This window comes from Aythya fuligula, chromosome 3 (assembly GCF_009819795.1).
Source record: "Aythya fuligula isolate bAytFul2 chromosome 3, bAytFul2.pri, whole genome shotgun sequence".
NCBI classification, from domain to species: Eukaryota; Metazoa; Chordata; class Aves; order Anseriformes; family Anatidae; genus Aythya; species Aythya fuligula.
Genome location: NC_045561.1, coordinates 41,938,366 through 41,955,890, shown reverse-complemented (window position 1 = coordinate 41,955,890; position 17,525 = coordinate 41,938,366). Strand labels below are relative to the sequence as shown.

At 40.3% G+C, this 17,525-nt stretch overlaps 1 protein-coding gene across 1 annotated transcript in view; it reads left to right on the top strand.

Moving 5' to 3' along the window:
* DISC1 (DISC1 scaffold protein) overlaps nucleotides 1–17,525 on the top strand; it is a 200,590-nt gene that overhangs the window by 15,691 nt on the left and 167,374 nt on the right. Inside the window, 2 exon segments of the mRNA XM_032183944.1 lie at nucleotides 2,756–3,744; nucleotides 7,076–7,145. Of these exon segments, the coding sequence (XP_032039835.1) occupies nucleotides 2,756–3,744; nucleotides 7,076–7,145 (1,059 nt within the window).

The following is a 17,525-nucleotide window of genomic DNA, read 5'->3' as shown; positions in this document are numbered from 1 at the left end:
GTAAACAGGGCAGGACTGGTATACCCCAAGCCCTGGTAATGCCCTGTCTGGGTTTCGTGGTGGCTGAGGGGACTGTGGCTGCTCTCTGGCTGTGGAGGCCAGACTCTGGCTGTGGCTGCCTCCTCCCTCCCCTTCTTTTGGGGAAGGCCAGCTCTGCGGTCAACTGAAAAGCCCTGTGTAGACCCTAAACCCATTTTTGTGTGGCATCCTTGGTGGTTTGGGCTGTCTTGGAAGACCTCTGCATGGCTGTGGGGCTTCAACACTTGACATGGAAGCTCTGTGACCTAAGGAAGAGGACTGCACCCCAGGAATGGGAAACTTGGGGCCTTAGCCCCTTTACTGACTAAGGACCAATAGCCCTCTCCTTGTAGCATCCCCAGAACTGCTCGTGATTTGGACTGCTATCCTGGACTGTGTAATTTGGGCAGTGGTGTAGCCAGGTGATGGACTTGGACTGGTGGACTCACCAGAAGGCAGATCTGGAGCCCATAATGGAGCTGGATGGCAAACCTCTGTCTGGAGGGTTACCTGTGCCCATGGGGAGCAGTGCAGAAACATGGGGTTTTCAGGTGGGCTAATTCAGAGTAATGGAATTGTACCAATTTAACTCAAAGGAAATTGCATCTAGTTCATGTGATGCAAATATTTAACAATTTAAACCTTACTTACATTAGTTTAAATGTGGTGTTTAAAGAGCTGTAATTATCTGTTTGCCTTAGAAATTCATAGTAATTTACTGAGATCAATTTTAAACTGATTTTAATTAAACTGAAGAACCTTTTCTACTTTTTTTTTTCAGACAAAGCCTGTGACTAGCCTTTGTAAACTGTGATGAAATATATCCAGTCTTAGAGTGACTTTTTTTCTGCATGACAGATTTCTTCTGCTGAAGGCAAATCTCAACTGTATTTTGTATATAAAATAAAATAATTAAATTCTAAAGAACATTTTGTTCAATTTTTATTCCCTTCAAGAGTGGTTTCTGTTTGTTACAATTTCTATTAAACTACTCCCAGTAGAGCATTTCACTGTCTTTTTATAGTAGACAGGCTGATGGACTCTATGACCTTTTTTTCTCTCTGATTTCTGTGAATTTTTTTTTCCTCTTACAAAAGAGACAACGAGAGACAGCTGGGGTATCCTAATTTATGGTGATAGGAAGCAAAATACAAAAACTTAACTGCAGTGCCATAGTGAGATGCCAGTATTGTAATATCTGCAAAATGTTCAGATTGCTTTCATTGAAGCTCACTTAGAGAAGATGCCACGAATATTGGAAAAATTCAACTGAGAAGTTTCAGGTATAAATGTTTGTATGACATGTTGTTCTAATGAGGTATGTATGAAGCTTCTGTTAGGAGTTGCCAAGGTGTTTAGAGGATGTGCAAGTCCGTCAATGAAAAATTGACAAAGGGTTGTGATTGGAGGTGAATATTAATACTGTATAGGGGGAAAAAAAATCCTAGAAGTTGCCTTTTGGAAGGCCCCTGTGTCAGTGCTCAGAATAATCCTAGTAGCTGGGATTCTGGCAATTGATTCTGTTTCAGTGAATAGAAGGCAGCTAATCAAGGGCATAATTCAGCTAGTCACTAGGTCCCTTTGAAGTGTGATTCTGGCAAATAAGCCAGTTCAATATGTTTTTGTGATACAAAATGGATGATGGTGCAGAGCTTGTATTCCCATTGATTGTGTGCAGGATAGAAGAATGGAATACTTTTTGACTAGCAGTAAATCCATAAGAAACTGTAAGTAGTCACCCTGTAATTCTTTTTTAACCTGTTCATGTAGCTGACTTCTTTCAAATGACCTATTTTTTGTATAGAAACATACAGAAAACAAAGATAAGATGCCACATTTTAATCCTCTGCTTTTAGTATTGTTTTTTTTTTTTTTTTTTTTTTTTTTTAATCTTGGTTCTTTCTATTCTACTCTGAAAGCAGCCAGTCTTATCTTTTCATCTGTGCACGTAATGTGTATGTGGGGAGATTGAGCCGTTGTTTAGGGGACCTCTTTAATTGACATTAATATTGCAATAATGCTTCCAACCATATGGTTGTATTAGTCTTCTAGGACTGATGGTCCTGCACTCAAAACTTCTATTCTTATTATTTGGACAACAGGTAGTATGGTAAATCTAAATGAAGATTTCTAAAATATCTTAGAGTAACAGATTTGCAGCTACAGACTGTTAAAGAGCTGCATCTATTCTATAAACTGGATCTGAAATGTTTGATTGTGTTAATGAAGAACAAATATGATCAAGAAACTGGACGAGAACAGCAACAGATTGTGAGTCATTCTCAAGTTTTTGATGTAGGTTCGGTGCTATCCTAGATGTGCTTGTATGCCTGAAAATTGTTCTGCATCAGAGAGACTAAAGAAGTTCTGTGCTGCGACTAATTAAGTCTCTGCGATTTGAGAATGAAGAATTGTAGAGCGTTGCTTCAAGCAGGGGAGGCTGGGACTCGTCATACATGGGCTTGTATCCTGATGGGCACAGTTATGTCAGTGAAGTTCACTTAAAAGCTGGTGCAGACTCTTTAGAAAGCGAATGAATGCACGCAGAGTTCTCTGATAACACCTTTTCTCCTCTATCCGCAATATGGTCTGTGTCTTTGTTTAGTCAAAATGGAAACTGATAACTGATGAGCTGTCTGAAATTCCTGAAATAATTATTTTCAGCTGCTACAATATGTTAATTCTGGAAAACTGCAGAAATGCCTTAATTACTTTTTTTCTTATCCCCCCACCGCAGATGGTTCGGAGTACTCAATGCCTTCAGGCTCTCTTCGTAAAAAGAAGCTGGCAAAAAGACCTGGATACATGAGGCCAGAAGCTCAGCGACAGATCGAGTTTCAGTCCCTGGGTGCCTGCAAGCCATTCAGCCCAGAAGAGTTCAAACATGGCAGGCAGCATTGCGAAGACGTTGAGAACTGCTGTCTCTGTGGACAATACAAAAAGGACTTTGAATTCTTACACTGCCATTCAACTCCAAGTAGTGCTGTAGTCCCTGCTGATGGGGTGACGGTGTTGGGTGCTACTGGAAGTATGCTGGGAAGCTGCAAAAATCTTTCTTGTTACAAGAATCCGCAATCAGAAAACACAATGATACCGATTTACCCTGCTGAAGCAACAAGCAAAGATGCTTCTACTGCATGCTGTGCCCGGCAGATGGGCCACAGCACCAAAGTGAGTGAGCCCCAGAAGATGCATGCCTTGGATCAGACAGAAGTGAATAATAACTGTGAATATCCAAGCAGAGAAGTTGTTTCTCATTCTGTTGGTTCACATGATAGCTTTAGTTCAAGATTCAGCTTCATACAGCTCTCCCTGAACTCGGCCTCTGGAGTAAGTGGTGCTGAAGGCAAGGCAACCGTCAAGGAAGCTGAGCGTGTTCTGCATGCCAGCATTGCAGGAAATCTACAGGAGCTAGAAGAGACAGCAAGAACTCATGAGCACTCAGGAGCTTTGCATTGCTTCTCTAGGCCCAGTGACAATTTGAAGCATGAAAATGAGACCACAGCGAATGATAAACTACATGATTGTGAGACTGTCTCTCTGTCAGATACAGATGCAACGTTTTCATATTCTACAGATTCCTCAGATGCAGCATCTGCTGGTTCTTCTGTCACCTCAGGCTACGAAAGCAGTTTCACTGTTAGTGACCATAACTGGGATACTTTGATGAAAAAGTATGAACCAGTGCTACTTGACTGCCAGCTTGGCAACCGGAGTACGTTAAAGGTTTGTAATCACATTTCATCTTTGATTCCTCCCCCTGGTTCCCAAAACAGCTACGTTGGTAGTGTTGAAGTATTAACCTGACGTAGGAGTTGGAATATTAACAGCTTTTGCAGTATTTCTTCATAGAAGTTTACAGTAGCTGTCTGCATGATAAAAGGGAAAGAACCTATTTTCTTTTTGGGTCTTTTAAAAGCAAAACAAGCCCAACAAATTGATGTTGCAGTACTTTGTTCCTATGACCTACTGAAACCATGATCCTTGCTTGTATTTCTCATATGCCGCACGTTAATTCCTGAATTCAGCAAGGGCTGCTTTCACAGGTGGTTATTTTGTGTGCAGTTTGGAGTATACATAGTGCAAAACTTGAGGGTGGTAAGAGCTTTTTCCTTGAAGCATCATGATTTAATAACTCTGGACTTTGGCTAAACTTACACATTTCCAATTAAAGATGTCTAGGGGAGAGGCACCTGTAAGGGTAGCCTGTAATCTAATAGACCGGTGTTCTCTCTGCATGGTGATACAGTGGGGTCTGTTCCCCGCTCTAATTCAGACTGGGAATATTGCCTTTTTTTTTCCTTCTACCTTAGAGGAATTTTGGGCTGTCAAGTCAGAAGCTGTCCTCTCCCTCTCCCATGTGTATATACCTCTATATACCCACATACATACTTATTATGTATACAAGCAGTCTTACCTGATACATTCTTTGTGTGAGAGGAAACCTTAGAAAGGATCGGTTATTCCTTATCATACAGCAGGATTTTTTTCTGGTCTTGGGTATTTTGAGGATCGGGGGGAAACCCAGGTTTTGTGACTTCTGAGCACAAATACACCTGCTGAGATGCGCTGTGTTGTCTTTACGCCTGGGGAGACAATCTGTACTGGATCAGCCTCTGAGGCGGCTCTGCACAGCTCTTCTGTCTGGGCAAGGCAGTGGGTTGAGAAACATTATTTGTGCTTTTCTGCCCATGTCATCTGACCTGGGCTTACAATGCTCTCTGGTACTTATTTTTCATAAGGGATGCAAGTAGGACTCAAACTAGGTTCTCCTATGTATGTTTACAGGCTTCAAACACATCACCACAGAGCGGTTTCTTTGGTGTCTTGCCTGTAATGAGGTGCCCACAGTCTGGGGTGGCTTGGGAAATTAATTCTCTATTTTAAAATACAAATTTGGGAATATGTAACATAATAGAAATACAAAACTTTGTCTTTTTGGTATGCTTATCTGATAGGCACAAAAGAAACATTGTTATCTTTAATTTCTGCGTTCATTAATTCCTTGAGTGGAGAACTGGGAATTTGTGCCTTTAGACATCTTTGCCCTTGGTCCTGTGTGTTTAATTTGTAGCATCTTCCAATTGTAATAATAATGAGCAAGTCTCAATTTTTTTTCAGAAGGGAACAGACTATTTTAGCCAAGCAAAGGAGCCAGTGCCGAAGTTGTTAAAATTATAATTTTTTTGTACTAAAATAAAAGTGGTCATCACATGGTACAGGTAGGTATAGGACATGCTGCTCTGAAGCAGCCCTTTGATTAGTTGGGGCTCCAAACGTCTTTCTAGCCTGCAAACAGAAAGCACTGATTGTCACGGTATCAGTCAGTTAGCCCTGGGCATGCCTGCGCTGTGGCACCCAAGCAGGTTTTAAATGACCTGCCATTATGAGTGCATGAAGGAATAAACGGTGCAAAAAGCAGCAATGCTGTACTCTCGGTCTAGATGGTTGTTATATATCATATATATGAAAAAAGTGTCACTTGAACCATTTCTATTGTGGGTTCCTTTAGAACTCTATCAAAAGCGTGGCATAAAATACAGAAAATAATTTATGGTGAGGATTCAGAGCGCCTCCCTTCAATATGTTACATGTTCCTTGCCTGTCTCAGAGGAAAAAAAAAATGGTGTTTCTGTATGTGAAAAACAATAAATTAAAAGAACAAAACCAAACAAAACAACACCAAAAACCTTGATGGAAAGGGAATGTGTGCAATGACTTTTTTTTCTTTGTTTTTCCTTCAGGGGATCCTGTAGCCTATTATTAATCAATTTTTTTTTTCTGGCTTTACCTTTTATGTCTGTTTTCTGACCAATCCTCTTTCACTTACGTATTTAGAAGAGATACCATTAATTTAAATGTCTTGCCTAATTTGCATGTTGATTGTGTAGTCATGATAACTAAATGTTTCGGGTAAGCTATTGACTGACTGTACTTATTTTTCTGTATGCAATTTACAGCTTAACTAGAGAAATTTAAATATGAAAGTGTTCCAGGGAGGAGTGAAGTCTTTTGTAGATGTAGAATGTCTCGAGTACGAATCTTCTTGCAGTGGAAAATGCTTTCCCAAACACTTTTTCAGGCTTTGGGCTATCAGTATATATGCTGATTCTTTTTCCAGGCTTACCTTTCTCAGTGCTGCTAATGGCTTGTTGGTACAGGTCACATGTAAACTTAATAAGAAAACGCTTTGCAGTTTTATAACTGTAGCTATGTTTGGCAGTGGCTGGCATGGCAATAAGGAAAGAGCTGCATAACTTTAACCAAATTCTTCTAAGAGTAAAAGCCTTTAATGTCCTTTGAATACACACCTGGCCTTCTGTAATATTTTAGTAAAAGATGAAGCTTCAGTACAAAGAAGCATTAGCTCTTGAAATAAAACTGTATCCTAATAGGAGCTTCTTTTTGGGTGTGTAAGGGCATTTTGTATGTGTTTTTTTTTTCCTCTCCCATCTATCATTTGTAATATGAACATTTCAGAAAATGGAAACGTCAACACTTTCTAGATGAGCCTAAATTATATTTTAATGAAACTTCATTGGCAGCATGTGAACACAGTTTTCTGTGCCATATCGTGAGTACACTTGACCCAAAATATTCATACTGTATTTCTCTTTTTACATGCTGAAGGAAATGTGGTTTGCATATGGAATTCTGAATTTGTTCTGTGCAAAACTTGGATAGGCAAAAAATTGTTAAATGGACTGAAGAACAGAATATTGAGTAGAATGTGATCAAAAATAGATATTACGCTGACAGAATCCTATAATAATCCTTACCCTTTCAGTTAGTCAATGCTCATACAAGCTCTTTTGCTTTGCAAGAAATGCTGTTTGTTGTTCTTTGTAGATGCTTGGACTAAAGCCATGCTTGGATCAAGTGGCTGCCGTTCAGCTGATTTCTGAATAGATCTGTCCAGTTAACAAATGCTGAGTTTAACTCTCAAAATTGGACATTTCTAATGATGTAGTAGTAATCATGCAAATTTATATTATGTAAAAGTTAATAGTGATTTTTAAATGCAACTTCTTTATAAGTATTTCTTTTCTGTATGTAGATAAAATCCTTGATCTTACGGCTTCAGAGGCTTCAGGAAAAAGCAATAGAGGAAGATGATTATGACAGAGGTGAGAGTTGCTCCCCCCTACCTCCCACTGAATCATGCTGCTTCCTCATATATCCCCTCCCCCACCACCCCACCACCTCCCAATTAATTTTATTTTATATTTGCTACACTGCTGTGGTTAGGTATGGAAGATGAGTTCATTGAACTCTATTGTTCATTCTGTGGTATGGCAGGAAACAAATTAAAGAAAGAAGTAGGTCAGCAGCAGGTAGCAACAGTTTTTATTTTCTTGAGCCACATCACCATGTGGGAAGGTTGAAATGCGAATATCCACCATCTGGATCAGCTGTTTTGAAGCAGCATGACTTGAAAAAATACAGAAATGAATGAAAGCTTCGAAAGGAGAAAGGACAGGCACTGGCTGCTGACAGAGTGTGATTTGTTGCTTGCCACATTTAGTCATGACACTACAGCAGAGCTCAAACACAGAAATGAGGTCAGTAGCTGCGATAAAAGTGAATGATACTGTCCTGTGGGATTAACTTGATGCCCACTGAGTTGAATCAAAACCAACTAGGGGATATGACTGGTGATACAGCTGCTGGCAAGTATCTGTATTTGAATAGTGCTTTCCCATTCAAAGGGATTGGCACCTCTCATAAGCTCTCTGTGTGTGTGTGCGCATTAATAATTAGAGCATCTATTAACATACATCTCAGGTTTCTTCTTGGTTTTCTGAATGCAGACTACTGTTACAGAAAACATATTTTAACAGTCTTGAAGTTCTAGGTGAAGTTCTTCCTGATAAATTTGTCTTCATTTGGGAAATACTGCAAGTATTTCAGTGACCTGCAAAGGCACTTCAGATAATAAAGCTTGAAAAAGATACCCCCCCCTTTTTTCCTCTCACTTTTTTTTTTGAGTAGTCATACTTGTGGCTTGCCTGTGTCTGTGCCAGAGTTAGTGTTAAGCTGTGCAGTCATATCATGGTTCTGTTCCCTCCTTCATCTCCCAAACCCCAAGAAGACAAGACAAACGTATTTTAGCAGTGTCTCAGGAGAAGGTGTGTAGCCCTTGCAGAAGGGTGGTTCTGTTGGCCTCTCAAAGCTTAGTCTATACAGAAGAAAAATCTGCCACTGTTCCAAGTCTACGAGGAGAACCTTTAGATATGCTATAAGCATAGCACATTGTTATCTATTCATGGGTTTCATCTCTGTCAAATAGAATAGACATTGATACGTTTTACATGTAACACTTATTACTCTCTTTTTTTTTAAGTGTCCGTTGATTGAATTCCCAATAGGAGACAGCCGTGTATGAAGTGCATGTGCTTCCCACAGATTTTAGCTGGAATTCTCTGGGTGCTCATCCACTTTGATTAAAAACAAAGGAGAAAAAAAAAAAAAAGAGTATATCAGGTGTGACACCTGATCTGATGCCATGTAGTCATTGACCGCCTTGGAAAATGATGACTTGCTTAACCTTGCTCAGAAAGTTCTTGCTTAGTTTTCTTGGTTGCTAGTCTGGTAAATTTTAAGCGGGACCACCTTTCTGTTGACACTTACCTTGTCCATTACACTTTCCAGTTTCTACCTTAGTTCTCGGACAGGTAGCATGGAGGGCAGGTTGCAGCTTTCCATCAGTTCCCCTTAGGAAAATGGTCTGGCTGCAAACTGATCTCACCAGGTGCTGTGGGCACAGTTTATATAGAACAAAAGTTGGACCAGGATGAGGGTATTGAGGAGCACCTGTGGGTGGGATTGCTCTTTTCTGTGCCAAGTCTGGCTCATATGGGCAGAAAGAATTTGTTGTGTTATGGGACTAGATACTGAGGCACGTGAAAGACTTTGTGTTGGACTCTTGCATCCCTTTGAAAAGTGGAACTCCATCTCAATGCAGATGTTCTCACAAAATGCTGCAATCCTTTCCAGTGCGTGACCGTGCATCCTTAATGTTTTCTCTTCCTAGTTTTTGAGCCCTTGACCTACTTTCTGTCTTACTGGTCTTTGTTCCTCTTCTGATACGACTGTCAGCCATCTTGTGTGTGACTACTTATCCTGAACTGGCTCCCTGATTTTTTTTATTTATTTTTTTTTGTGAAATGTAGGCTGGTAATCTCCAGGGAAAGACAGGTATGGGTGCTGCCAGAAGAATTAGAGCTACAAATTTCTTTCCACCTGTTGCAGGGGCGTGCTTTCCACCTTTGCTTTTAGAACTAAGTGGTCACTGCTCTCGGAGGAGTTACAAAGTCGTGTGTGGTGTAAAGTGAAGTTTAAAAGCTTATTAAAGAGCTTGCAGATTGGCCTGGTACCAATTTCTGTTTGGCTGAAATCTGTAATTAGCCTTCTTTAAAGGGATCTTTTTGCCAAATATTGCTAGCAGGGAATGGAATTGCTAAACGCACACAGCTATGATGTGCTCTGTAAATGGAAATACGTTATCAGGGAGTGGGAGAAGCCAGCATGGTGCATGCAGAGATCTTAGGATGTTCTTACTACTCAGATAAAACTGTTGTCCCTGTAACTTAGGGGATTTCTTTGGATATAGGGAGTCCTCTGGTAAGGAAAGAGCTGTTTCGAATAGGAGATCAGAATACTGATGGATTTGGGAATACTTCGGAGGAAAGGGGAGAGCTCTTGGGTGGTGCAGATAGCTAGCTGTGAAATGCTGTGTACATGGAAGTGAGGAGAGGAGAGCAGGTGGAGGTGGGGCACACCAGTGGTTATACCTCCAGATCAGAAGCTAAAATGTCAATAAATACAGTATCACTTGCTTCAGTGGTAGTGACTCAGGTCTAACTTTACCTGTAGACAAGACTTCAGTATGTTTTTTTGACTTTGACTCTTTTAAAAGCCATCTAGTCTTGCAGGAAGTTTGTTGTTGTTGTTTTTTTTTTTCTTTCTACAGCATTTCAACAGGAAGGAGATCTGTTATTTCAAGGAGTTTTTAGTACTCAGAACTGGTTTCTGCTCTCTGCTCCTGCAAATTTAGCAGCTTGAAGAAAGTCACGTCATCTAAATGACATTGATGCCTCCATGCTCTCCAGTGCTTTCTGAAAGTTGTCATAGTTTCTAGCAAATTTTGAAACTGAAGTGTAGGAAAAATGGTGCCCCTGCAGAGAGGAGAAAGTGCCATACTTTATCTTTACTTCTGGTACTAGACCCAGAAATGACACACAATAAGGCTAAGCTGCCCCCTTCCCAAAGGCATGAACAAATACCTCGCTGCAAACAGGTCAGGAGAAAGGATACATTTGATTTTTCCCCTTTGCATAAACACAAAACAGGTGCTTGCTGTTTGGGACTGTCAGAGAACATCTGTGTTTTCAGGTGCATGTTAATGAATAGCACTTGTTTCCTGAACAGATGATGAATTTCTCTGTTTTATTTAAGGGATATTTTGAGCTACAACTCTTAGTTGTTGTTGGGAGAGTTGTGAACCCATGTTTAAATGCTGTAAGCCTCAGCTTATTTCTTCCAAGTTATCTGTTCCCCCCAGTCAATTTGTTCTGTCTTCCTCCTCCTTTTGAGCTTGGGAGGAGCCCAGCAGAAATGACTTTTGCCATTACTTGTGTTTTGTCCTTCCTGAAGGCTTGCCATTGCGTGGTAGGGGCTTGGCGTAGAGGAACTTCAACTAGTCATTCAAATAACCCCAGTTTATTCCTATACTTTCTGGGAGTGCTGTGTGTATCTTGGGGGGGTATTTGCACTCTGAGTGCATCAGGGCAGAGGTTGTTCTTCTGTCCCATGTTCATCTGCTGGAGGTCACCAGGTGAGTACACTGCTGTGAGACCTGCAGGGTGCCACCAAGCCCCTCTCTCATCCTCCTGTGGTGACTGTGCTGCCTCAAACACGAGTATTTCTAGGCTGGGAAGTGTTTGTATAAAATGCATATTCACAGAGATGAATCTCCTTCTCTGCCCTCATTTAATTTTAAATAGGAAACATTAGGGTACTTTGTGTTTTATTGCTTACTCTGCATCTCTGCGTGATGAAATATCTGGAAGTAGCTGATTTGTTTCTGTATTTACTTGTGGTCTCCTCTTGATGGCCACATTACTGTATATTTTCAGAGCAGGTACAATGCCATGGGAATATGGTAACGGCGTTTTGCCTTGCGTAGCATATAGTAAAAATTGGTCTGTTCTCCAAGGATCACTTGGAATGTTGTCATGGCTCATTATTCATGATGGAGCTTGACAGCTCCAAGGTTAAACATACTGCTGAATATAGGAGGCAAAAAAAAAAAAAAAAAGCCAGCATATTTTTGTGTCTGTGGGAGTTGTGCTTGCAGTAGAAGCAAATGTATTTTGCTCAGTACCAATCTATTGCCCAAACATTTTAGAATCCTTTTCCTGTTCTTTCCTGTGGTTTTTGAACTTCCCAAGTTTGCTTGGTGCAGGTGGCAAATGGATCGGCAATGAAGTGTTGGGACTGAGTTTGGCTGCTGAACTGCACTATTGGCTCCACATGCCCTGTTGTTTCTTCAGAAATAAGTTTTTACAGAACTACTGGCGTCGTTCTTTAAATGTATACAGGAATGTGAGCATACAGACTCTTGGCTTGTAGGGAATGGTAACTTCCCTGCACGATCACGTTTGGAGTTAGTGTCTCTTAGGCCACTTAGATCAGAGCAACTCCTCATCAGTGCAACGTGGCAGCTAGGTTCTGTCATAACAAGCATAAATGGCTTTATAGTCTATCCCATCTCAGCAATGAAACTTCATGCTGTAAATACATTTACCATCAAGTGAGCCTTCAGTTGTTTTGGATTAGGTCTTGGCTCATGATGATGTGCTGGTGAATGTTTGTGGGCTTGTGCATTACCCAGTGCAGAAAAACAGTCTTTGTGTGTTTTGTTTTCTTTTTAAATAAAATAAAAGGTGGTGGACACTGGAGGGGTAGAGCTGCTGTGTTGCAGAGACCTGTTGGGAATGTTGGAGGCCATGGAGTTGAAAACTTGGGGCGGATGGGACAAACAGGGCTTTTCTGTTATGCTGTACTCTCAGTCTTTTTCTGCCAGAATTTTGTAGAAGCTTTCTGGAATCTGTGGGTATGTTGTCTTGGGTTACTTTATTTATTTATTTATTTTTTTTTTAACTTACCAGAGTAAAGGTTTTAAGGGGATAGGAAGACAGGCTCATGCAAATTATCAAAACCTAATCTGCTTTGAACGAATCTTGTTTATCCTTTCTCTGACTAATTCACATAACCTCCAAAAAAAGGTTTTGGGTGGTTATGGAAAGCAAGTGCTTATGTGAAGTATAAATTAAACTTAATTTCCCATGCAGCAAAACAGAGCAAAAGCATCGCAACTCTTCCATCTTATCTGGCTTACTCTCATCAAGACACCAGTCTGAAATTTAAAAGGGGAACTCTTTTCATCCATATCCATTTATTAACTTGGTGCCAGCTGTGTGTGGACTAGGACGCTGCAGTTCAAATGCTTGGTCTTGGTTTCTGCCTACTAGCAGGAGGAACCGTTTCTTTTTATGCAGCCAGGCTTATCAAATTGTTATTGATTTTTAATCATAGAGTAGGAACAGGGGTTGAGCTGGTCACAATTTAAAGGTCTGAAACTCCTTTGACTCTAATACTTACCTTATCTCTTTTACTACCTTGGATTTTTATACTTAACAGCTCTCGTTACCATAATCTTTTACTCTTTACATGTGTAGGGTAGGCACAGTCAGCAACTTCTGGAAATGCTTTTGATGTTGACCCTCATTTTTTGTCCCTGTTGTTCAGTTTCTGTCATGTCAGGGTGCATCTTTGAGGCAGAACAGGATCTTGCTGTAGGTCTGTTTATGCGCACACATTGAAAATGCCATCATATTTTCTATATCTTTAATTCCTTAGCTAATATTGAAGAGGAAGTTGCTTTGGTAATGCGGTGTCTTTGCTTGGACTCTGCAGCCTAAATATTTTTTCAGGAAGCAGTAGTATCTTACGGGATTCTACTACGTTCTCATATTTTAATCTTGGCCAGCAGGAAGAGGTTCAGCTACATTTTGTGTTCCTGGAAGCTGCTTGAGAAAAAGAAAATTGCTGAAGTTTTGGCATACCATGTGCTTGGAAGCTTTCTCTACTCCCAGCCATCTGCTGTCTAAAACTGACACCACAGGCTACCCCTCCTATGATAGCAGGACTCTTTCTCAGTCCATGATGCAGCCAAGCTGTTCCCAGACAGCCTGGCTAGTCTTTTACAAACAAACAAGCAACAAAAAAATCAGAACAAAATAAGCAATTATGCATAATTGACTCGTGTACTTGCTGAATTGCAGTTTGAGGCATGGAGCTCTGATGGGTGTAACTCACGAGAAGTGTTGATATGCTTTCTGGACAGTACCCACTGACTGAGTGACATGGCTCTCTTGCTACCCAGCCCATCTGCTTACTTTTCACTTGCAAAAACATGCAGCCCTTTTTTATATTCAGGACAGACTTATCTTTCCCTTGCTCTTTAGAAATATTAACTTCAAATAAGAAAATTGTCTTCCATTTGCAACGTGACCCCTGGAGGCAATACGACTATTAATTCAACCAACAACTAGAAATTGATTTTGCTGCCCTTGTCTTTCCCTTTTTAAAGGAGTGGAGGGACACCTGCTCTTTTTAATTACCGCCTGCTTAATAGATGGCTGGACACGGACAGAAACTCCAAGATGGCATGGCAGCATAACTTCTGTGCAACTGGGGATTAAAAAGATGCTGAAAGGCTGTAACTACTGTTTGAAAGCAAACACACAAGACTTCCAATGCCAGTTCTCTGTGAGGAACTGACAACACTCGTTGCTGGTCACTGGGCGGTGTCTGGGTGAATTTTTTAAGATGCTTTTACTGGAGATCTCAATGGACCTTCCATCACTTGTCAAACTCATCTGCAAAGCGGGATTGCCTTGAGTCAATTAACTTCTCCATTCTCCTGAGGTTTCCCTACTGTCTTATGTGCCCAGACCCAACTGCCCATACTTGGGTATATTCATGGTTCTGTAGGTATGTCAGCCCTCTCTGATGCTTCCTTGTGCTGCTTCCACCGTGTGTGAGCTGTGCACATTTTCTTTTCTTTAGCCTATGGAAGGTTAGGGATGGTTAAAGCAGCAAAAAAAAAAAAAAAAAAGTCGTGTTTTATGGACATCTTTAGTCTTTTTAGGGTGGTGATAGCACGGTAGCAATAAATATCAATCAAAAAGATGAAGATAGGAAATTTGTAGCACTCTTACACAGTAACAGGCTTTGGACAAAAATTTAAGAGACTGCAGGAAATGCTGGTGGTGAGAGTGTACAAGCTGATCCCATACAATGTCAGTTTTAAGCTTCTGCTGCCATCCTACTGGTTGAATGCTAGTCATTGTGTTTGGTTTTGATTTTTGTGAGAGAGGTGGGAAGTAATTGGGACGTCTTCATGCTCACTGAGATTTCTAAGGAATAAAAAAAATCAATGAATTAAATGAATTGGGTTGGTTTGATCTGTGTCAAATTGAACAAAAAGCAAAGTGAGGTGCTGTGGATCAGCATAATGCAGACATAATCTGGGAGCAAATAGAAATAAAGCTCTATATCCTTTCCAATTAGGTCATTGCAGAATGTCCTGTCCCCCTGACTTACTGGTGGCTGTTAATTCATGCATCCTCTGGCATTCCCAAGTCCCTCTGTCTCTCTGCTATCAGCAGCTTGCTGGAGAAATAATGTTTTGAAGAAAAAGCTTTAACTTTTATATTGCTAGAAGCCATCCAGGGTTCGTTCAATTTCATGAGGAGTTGTATTGGTGGTAGTAAAGAACAAAACAAGCCTGGATTTGAGTGTGCTGTGGCACTATATGAAGCATCTGTTGCACTGCACCAAAGGTGGTGTAGAATAGAGCACCCGGGATAAATCTCAACAAAAAGGCCTGCTTAGAAGTAGGTGGCTCACTGTAGGTTTTTTTTTTTTTTTTTTTTTTTTCATGGCATGCTGAACCTGAAATATTTGTGCTGTCCTAATGTTCAACCCTAAAATCCTAGCCTTGTAACAGAAGCAGCTGATCTAACATCTAAAATTACAATATCTAAATTGAAGAGGTTTTTTTTCAGCTTCTGTCTCTGCCTGAACAAGCTTTTGAAAGGTGTGTTGCAAGGAAGTACAAACCGAAGTATGCTGAAAAGCTGCTGTATACAGGCAGGCTAAGTGAGAGCTCACAGGAGACAGAGGCTTGAATTTGACATACATAACAATATAATTTTAATCCTTACTATGCAGTCTTGAATAAATGTTTTTTAATAACATTTTTGCCTAGATCTAGGGTTTAAGTTGTGTGAACAGTAATGTGGGAAGTTTTTCTTCACGTTCTTCCTCCTGTGTTGTGAAACAGCCAGGAAAGATGGGTTTGTGACTGTAAGCAAGAGTGTTGACTGAGTTAAATATACTGCTTTCTTAGACTGGCATTCTGTAGGGATCTTGGCACCTTTCAGACAATATTTTTCACTATCTTCAGGTGTCTGACCACAACCTGACAAACCAATGGACACACCACCTTTAGGAAGAATTTGTGTGCCTGGATGTTTGTCTTACTGTTCCAGCTTCACTAGGGGGGCTGGAATTAAATGGTCTTCAAGGTCCCTTCCAACCCAAAGTGTTCTATGATTTTATTCTATGATTGTGATTTATGTGGGGAAAAACAGTTCTAGCTTTGCATTACATAATGGTAGAGACTATACTTTAGAAAATTCAGGGTGAAAATGCAGAAGTTGCTTCTGCACCTGGAACTTGTTACTTTGCAATAAGTCATAAAAGTTAGGTTACAAATGTACCAGGAGACAAAACAGAAGACACTGTGCCACATTCAAATCCTGATGCAGGTGTACAGTTCTGGTCGTCTCCTCTCAGAAGGGGTGTAATCAGCTGTGAAAGGTCCAGAAGAGGACAGCAAAGATGTTCAGCTAAGGAACAGCTTTGTATGGAATGATTGAGTAGGCTGGGAACTGGTCAAGGAAAATTAAACATAGATATGGACTGTATGCATGCTTTTCTGGTGCAAGAAATGCACCTATGCATACTTTTAAGTGCAAGGCCTAAGGGGGGGCACAAGGTGATCCAGGTTCCAGCCAAAACAAAGGAAATGGTTCCATGTGCCAGCTGTCTGTTGCATGAAGAGCTCTTCATTAAAGCACATTGTGGATGTGCAGTGACTGCAGGAGACTGGACTAAGCAAGAAAGCGAAACAACAAAGAAGCCCCACCCCATAACACGCTCAGGAGATTTCTTGAACTGGAAAAATTCCAGAAGCTGGGGAAATATTCAGGGGAACTAGGGGAACTCTCACAACCATCACCATTTTCTTAGGACTAATATTGGGGAAAGTTTGTGTTTTTTTTTTTTTTTTTTTTTTTTGTAGCTGTTTTGTTTTCCAGCTATTGGGTGTCTTGGATTATTTTCTTTTTTTTAAGATAAAGTAATTCTTCAGAATTGATACTATCTAACTTTGAAAAAGTAAAATTAAAACATCTGTAGATGAAGAGTACATTTAGGCTGCTGGATATCTTCTGAAGGAGAGTACAGGTGGAAGAGATGGTAATGCTCAGTGCTGCGACTTTCATCTTTTTCTTTTGATCATAAAGGTGAAGGTCAACCATACAGTCTCACCAGCAACCTGGCACTTGCAGAACTGTACATGTTTTGAAATGAATTGGGGCATTGGAAAAAAGGTATATGAGTAGGGGTGTGACTATCAGTCACATTCTTAAATTTAATTCTGCTTTATCTGGTTTTGGAGTAATTCTTTTTTTAATTCTTTTCATAAAGATTTTATTCTTTAAAAGGTGTGGTTTAAAAACAAAGAACTTGTAAGTAAATTTTTCTCGTTGTCAAATGCATATAAAAAAGCTCTTGTAATTTTTATAAAGTAAATTTTAAAGTGGTTCGCTATTTTTGTACTTCACAAATGAAGTTTTCATCTCTTCTGGTGTGGTTTGCCTTTATTTATGGTTTGAGATTTCAAAAAAAAAGTAAGGCAACCTCTAAATGTATATAGGCACACTCTGTTATCCCCTGATACATTCCCAAACGTATGTCCCTTAGCAAAACACTTTTTTTCCCATAAAAATGAATGTAATTCATAAGCTCCCCATTACAGTATGAATTTAGAGGAACAACGTAGATGATATGGCAGATGCAAAAAGAGCATCGTCAGCTGGAAGCAGAGCTGGCCTTCTGGAAGGGAGTGCAGCTCTGAGATCTTCCCTGCTTCAGCTGTGAGCCTGCATGCTCAGTCACTGCCCTTTTCTGTCCTTCACCCTTACTTAGCTTTATTTTGAATCATTTTGCAAAGGTCTTTGAAAATACCACCATTCAGAAGGAAACAGCACGAGTGCTTACATGAGAAGACTCACTTAAGGTCTTCAGTCTCAGGTGGAGCAGCTGAGCACTTTAATAATGGTTATTCTATCCAAAAAGGTGGCATTTCT